Source organism: Mus caroli, chromosome 3 (genome assembly GCF_900094665.2).
Source record: "Mus caroli chromosome 3, CAROLI_EIJ_v1.1, whole genome shotgun sequence".
Lineage (NCBI taxonomy): Eukaryota > Metazoa > Chordata > Mammalia > Rodentia > Muridae > Mus > Mus caroli.
In genome coordinates this window covers 68,449,466-68,456,219 of record NC_034572.1, presented here as the reverse complement: position 1 = coordinate 68,456,219, position 6,754 = coordinate 68,449,466, and the positions used below count along the sequence as shown (strand labels likewise).

The window sequence follows — 6,754 nt, the reverse complement described above, 5'->3', positions numbered from 1 at the left end:
AGGGAGAGGGAGAGGGAGAGGGAGAGGGAGAGGGAGAATAAATTGTAAGCATCACAAAATCAGCCACTAGATCCAAACAATTCTTACAGATTTTGAACATAAAATAGATACATGAAAGAATGGATGGGCATGTGAGTGAAATTGTAATTTTTTGCTAATTTGGCATAGGAAAGCTTGCAGAAACTTCCTCTGTGCTGTAGGAAAGACTGTCTGCATCACCATGCACTCTGGAACTCATAGACCCTCAAAGCTGGGCCAGACCTCAGTGAAGGCCTCCTGCCAGCTCTTCATTTCAAGAAGATGAAAATAGAACACAAAATACATCTGAAACACAAGGGTTGATGCTCAAGAGCCACTCTTCTATGTTCTACACCTTAGTAATCATAAGTTGTTACATCCCTCCTAGAATGGAGATTATATGCTTGGTAAAGTTCTATGGAGTCTGGTTAAAAGAAGGAATGGAAATTTCCAAGTTCCTGGAAAATGGAACATAACAGCAATCCCCAAAACAAAATAAAAACACAAATAATACAACAACAACAACAACAACAACAACAACAACAACCATCAGTTACTGCTCCCCCACTTCTCATGTTTACTAATTGAACTGGGGATGGTACAGATAAATGTATCAATGTAGTAAAATGTTTATCAGGTGATAATTGTTCTGCTATTCCTTAGATTTTAGTAAGTTGAAACCTTCTCTGAGTTATCCTTACAATATGCACATGTAACTGATGACAAAGAAAATATAAAAAATAATTTTATTAAATAAAATAAATTAAATAAAAGTAAGATACGTTGTGAGTGGGAAGTCTAAAATTCTTGAATCTCATTCTCTTTCCTTTGCCTCATCATATAGCCATGCTTCAGAGAAGGTATATATGTCAAGATTGCCTTTAAATAATGGGGGACATGACTTAATAAAAAATCAGTAGAGTGCACTATTTTTCTAAAACATAACAAAACTTACATTAAACACTCAAATCTTCGGTTCAGTCATTGGCTAAGCACGGGGTAGAAAAGGGAAACTCAGCTGGCTTGAGATTGGTTGCCAGGAAACACACAAAAGCACCAGGATAGAGCAAACAAACAACTCCATATTGCTGGGACAGTGGCCTTTGGATGCAAGGACTTTCCTGAGTGAAAGGGACTTTGAAGCTGTGCACCTGTGTCGATGAACACCCCCCAGATGAAAAACTTCAGCTGAAAAGGATGAAAGCAGTAAAGGTCAGTCAAAGAGATTAGAAGAAGATGCTTTCTAATGAAATTAATATGGACCACAAGGGGTTTCCTAGTCAGTATGAAGTGGGGACTGACACATTTCTAATCAGTCCAGGGGAAACAAAGTATGAAGAGCAGAGGTGGAGGTTTTGAAAACAAACTATGTTTTCAAGTAAGTGATGCTATAAAAGGGTTTCATTTTTTCCATCTAGGCTCAATGGATTTTTGCTCTCTAATTATATGGTCGGGACTTTCATTTTACATTGTATTCTAAGTTGGGCTCCATTTCAAAGGCACATATTGAAGCAGCAACAAGAGAAACAAACCCAGAGAGTTGAAGAATGATGCAGAGGGGTGAAGTTATTAGGAGCTACCCTGAAGCTGCACTTGGATTGACTGTGGGGCCCCAGTCAGAGCCAACATGCCTTGAGAAAACAGAAGGTCTTACTGCAAGTGAATACTATGGTACAGACCTCTTTGAAAACAAGCTCAGTGTGGAGGATTTTGTGAAGATACAACAGGTCTTTGAGGTAAGTGCTAGGTTTATTGACCAGAGGCTTTGGGCTGTTCACAAAGGACAGTAACATTGAAAGATGTACTTTTGCTGAAATATACCATAATATCATGCCTAAGAGATAATTCAGTTAACAAGGTGTCAGCTACATGAGTATGAAGACCTGTGTTTGATACCTAGCACCTGTATGAAAATCCCAGTGCTGAAGAAGTAGACATAATTTCTGGGGCTCACTGACTATGCCATCTGCATAGTCAATGAGTCAGTCAGTCCTAGTGAAAGCCCCTGCCTCAAAATATATGATGGATATACCCTTAAAAATGATCTGTGGCTTCCACATATTTGTAGGTATACATGTTATACACACACACACACACACACACACACACACACACACACTTCAATATATTGTAATAGTCAAAGCAGGGACTTGAAATAGTCACACTCAAGGTTAACATCAAGTGCTGAGTAACATTCTCCTTTAATTTATTTTTCTGGGGCAAACACTATCAATTAATTTGAAGCTTCTGCATAAAATCACCACCACTATAAAAAGGTACAATTTATTAATGCATATTTTTTTTTAGAAATTAATACATTTTTACCAAATATAAAAACTTATACTTATGATTTATAAACCCAGATGACTAAATTAATCTCTTGGTAAGTAACTGTCCTTGCACTTGATACAAAGGAGAACTGGGAACATGCTAATATATGAGCCCAGTTTGTGAAAATATATTTCCGCCTCCCTCTGAATGACATATCCCCTTTCAAAGATGACATGGGCACTGTGGGGTCCTACAATCCTACTGGGGACCCACCTCTCACACTTCTTATTCTCTCCTGGACTAATGCAAATCAAAGCAAAATTTGAGGTTTCTGTTTTAATTCTACAGAGAAAATAAACCACATGAAAATCACAGCTGATCAATTTCCCTCTCCTTACCTTATATAACTAATTCATAATTATGCTACTATATAAATTGAATAACATTCTTCAAAGTGAAATTTAAGTTTAAATGCATGCAGGAGGAACACTGTTCAGAGCCATGGAATTTAGACAGACATAAACCTATATGCCCGCTGCTTCATTAAACTTGCTAAGATATGCTCTCAGGGCTGCATGAGCTCTTCCAAGAGGTGCTTGGAGTGCCTGTATTAATTGAAAGTAGACATATAATGTTTTGGAATTTAATCTTAAAATTAATAAAACATGAAATCGAGCAATGATACCCAACTGTAATTGGCACACATTTTAACCTTTAGCTACCACAAAGTAAAAAAATAAATAGATGTGGTAACTAGAGAGATGGCTCTTCAGTAAAGCTCTACCAGAGGACCTGAGTTCAGGTCTGTATTAGGTACTTCAAACATTACCTGTAACTCTAGTTCTAGAAGGATTGATGCCTCTAGCCTCTATAGGCACACACACACACACACACACACACACACACACACACACACAGAGGGAGAGAGACAGAGAGACAGAGACAGAGAGATAGACACATACAGAGAGACAGAGAGCAAATTAAAACTAAATTAACTTAACAAAGGCATTTACTGTTAAAAATATACTTGATACTTCTTTGTAAACCAATTCAGAATCTACATATTTGAGTTTCAATCATTTCTGTGTAACAAAATCTATCATATTTAGTAACATCAGACACACTGCATTTCATTCTTTTAATCTTTCTATAGTTGCTATTCATCTAATCCCATTTGTGTGAAAGATTTCAGTGTGTCTCATGCTTACTGCCCCAGATGAATTTGGCATGTTTTGATAGTCACTGAAAACATTTTAACAACTTGAGGACAATCAAGAAAATAGAACAGCAGATTATGACAGCTTTGGCTTCAGAATAAATGGCAGAAATGTGGCAGTTTTGTTCTGGTGCTCAGAACACAAACAATTTGAATAATGAGGTCTATACAAGAGTTAAGGTGTTATAAAGTAGATGTGTTAACGAAACTGCTACTGAATGTTAGGGAACCATTTGAAACAGGATAGTTGTGAATGAACCAAATCCAAACTACAACATTCAAGGAAAGTTTGAATGCTTTTTGTGTAATTTTAAGTCTTTAAAAGACTGACCACTTATTTTGAAATTTGCAAGATGAAAAAAAAAACAAAAAAACAAAAACAAAAACAAAAAAACCAAAAGTGCAGAGACTGGAAAACAAGAGAATGAAATTCCAAGTTTTCACACACATCGGGAATCTATGACAGTTTTCCTTTTAAAACGGAGAAATGCAGGTGTACTTTCAGGAAAAGACAGGAAGGGCCTGCATCTTTCACACACTGAGGACACAGTAAGGAACCACCTGATAGCAGGTGCACAGCCAGGGCTTAGTGTCAGGAGCAGATAAGGGGGAATGTAGAGAGAGTGACACATGAGATGGCTTTGATGGAATCTATCCCATCTGTCACAGCAGTAGATCCATATACCACAGAAGGAGATGCTCCTAGGCATTCCTTCAGCCCAGCACTCTAAAGCCTAGCATGCGACATCCATTCACAGGAGAAACACCAGGCTCAGGATCCAGATTCATTTATCTTGTATTATGGCTTGCTTGTGTAAAGACTTTGCCAGTGCCTGGAAAATACAGAAGTGGATGCTCACAGTCAACTATAGAATAGAACACAGGGCCCCCAGTGTAGGATCTAGAGAAAGTACTCAAGAGCTGAAGGGGTCTACATCCCTATAGGTGGAACAATATAAACTAATCAATACCGCCAGAGCTCGTGTCTCTAGCTACACATGTAGCAGAAGATGGCCTAGTCGGCCATCATTGGGAAGAGAGGCCCCTTGGTCTAGCAAACTTTATATGCCCCAGTATAAGGGAACACCAGAGTCAAGAAGTGGGAGTGAGTGGGTAGGGAAGCAGGGTGGGGGGAGGGTATAGGGGACTTATCTTTTGGGATAGCATTTGAAATGTGAATGAAGAAAATATCTAATAAAAAAAAAAAGACTGCTTATTTGAAGCTGAAGAGCCATCAGGCATTAATCAAGATCTACCTCCCTAAAAACAGGCAATGGATAATAAAAAACAGAGATTGGAGGTAACACTCAGGTCATCTGTACTGGAGCAGAGGAAGAATCACATAAAAAACCAGCTGCTGCTTGTCCTGGTGCTGGGGAGGCTTACACAAGAGCTTTTAAAGTGGGCTAGAGAGTGAGGTCCCTGTCTCAAAAAACAAAAGAAAAGAAAAACAACAAACAAAGAAACACAAAACAAAAACAAACAATCAAAAATAAAGCAAAAGCTAGCAAGACCATTTAACAAGTAAAGGTCTTTGCCTGGAGAATCATAGAGACCTGAATTTGATTCCTGAAATTCATGAAAGGTGGACAGAGAAAACTAATTCCACAAAGTTGTTCTCCATGTGTATTGTGGTACACGCTGCCCACATGCACATGCATAGATAAATAAATAGACGAATGAATGAATGAGTGAATAAATAAATAATTCTTAAAAATGAAACAGAAAAAATCAACGAATAACAAATTGTTTTTTATTAGCAGTGAAGATCTGGGGAGACACACAGGCAGGAGAACATGAGTTTGAGTCCCAGGACCTACATAAAAATGGGCACAGTGATGATCACCTGTAATTCTGGTGCTGAAGAACTGGAGGCAGGGCTCCATGGCCAGTCAGTCCAGCTGAATACGTAGGCTTCACGTTCCGAGAGACACCTTGTTTTAAAAAGTGAAAGCAATTGAGGAAGACATTGAATGTTAATCTCTATTCTCCACATACATGTGCACAAAGGGGCATGAGCACCTGAAAGTATAACACAGACACACACACATGGGGGGGGGGAGAGGAAGAAGAGGAGGAGGAGGAAGAGGAGGAGGGATAGGAAGGGAGGGAAGGAGGGAGAAAAGGAGGGAAGAAAAGAAGGGAAGGGGAGGGAGGGAGAAATTGTTAAGGTCTATGAATGGACATTAAATATTTTATATTAATCTATAAGTTAAATAGCCTATACCATAAAATTATGTAGTTGTACTTATAACATTTAGGAAAAAATTGAGATATGATCCCCATTATACAATAGTATAGACAAGATATAATTATCACTATGTTTGAGACCTGCAAGTCAGACCAGTTGAGCAGCTTTGCCACTTACAATGTATACAAACTGATCTCCCTGTGCCTGTTTTTTTTTTTTTTGATAATGTGGGGAAATGGGGGTTTTGTTATAACTAGGTGGAGTATAAGTACTTAAAGCAGTGCTTACCTCACAGAAAAGGATCTAAATGAACATTATATGTTATACATTTGATCAGCAGAGGTTGAACCACATAGCATCTCACATTGTCTCGATTCTAACTCATGTTATCTAAAGGGAATTCACCTTCCAAATCACACTTGCCATTAAGTTCCTGTATTCTCCATTTGTGGTAGAAAATGAGAGTTCTACAAATGAATCTTCACAGAGATTACAAAGGCGTCATTTTCTCTTATTTCACATTTTATTTGCTTACAAAGAATTTTAATTGATGTCTTGATTCTCTTTGGAACAAAGAAGTGGATGGCATAGAAGGACTAAAAGGGAGCATATAATTTTGTTTTCTTTCCAGTGATGGTGTCAAATGGCTACACACCAGCCAGAAGCAAGTGGATCTAGGATTATTCATAGAACTGTAAAGTGCCTTTGCTCCAACTTTTCTGCAGAGCTTGAAATTTTTACAGAAATAGCGCACTCTCTGGATGCTTATATTATTTTGATGTCAACCATATTTTACATTTTTTTTGAACTTCAAAAACCAAAAATTGTATGACAGAGAGTGGTTATTGCTACCGGTTCTATAGGAATGAGTAGAGGTGGAGATTATGGTCCAAAGGAAAGGAGATTTCTGCCATATCCAGGGATCCATCCCATAATCAGCTTCCAAACGCTGACACCACTGCATACACTAGCAAGATTTTGCTGAAAGGACCCAGATATAGCTGTCTCTTGTGAGACTATGCCGGGGCTTAGCAAACACAGAAGTGGATGAGCACAGT

General features: G+C 38.3%; 1 protein-coding gene across 1 annotated transcript in view; it reads left to right on the top strand.

Annotated features, from left to right (window-relative positions):
* The first annotated feature begins 1,063 nt into the window (after nt 1-1,063).
* Nucleotides 1,064-6,754, top strand: part of Wdr49 (WD repeat domain 49) — a 158,727-nt gene continuing 153,036 nt past the window's right edge. The window contains exons 1-2 of the mRNA XM_029475360.1: nt 1,064-1,230; nt 1,437-1,754. Coding sequence (XP_029331220.1) covers nt 1,566-1,754 — 189 coding nt within the window. The 5' untranslated portion in view covers nt 1,064-1,230; nt 1,437-1,565. The remainder of the gene's footprint in view (nt 1,231-1,436; nt 1,755-6,754) is intronic.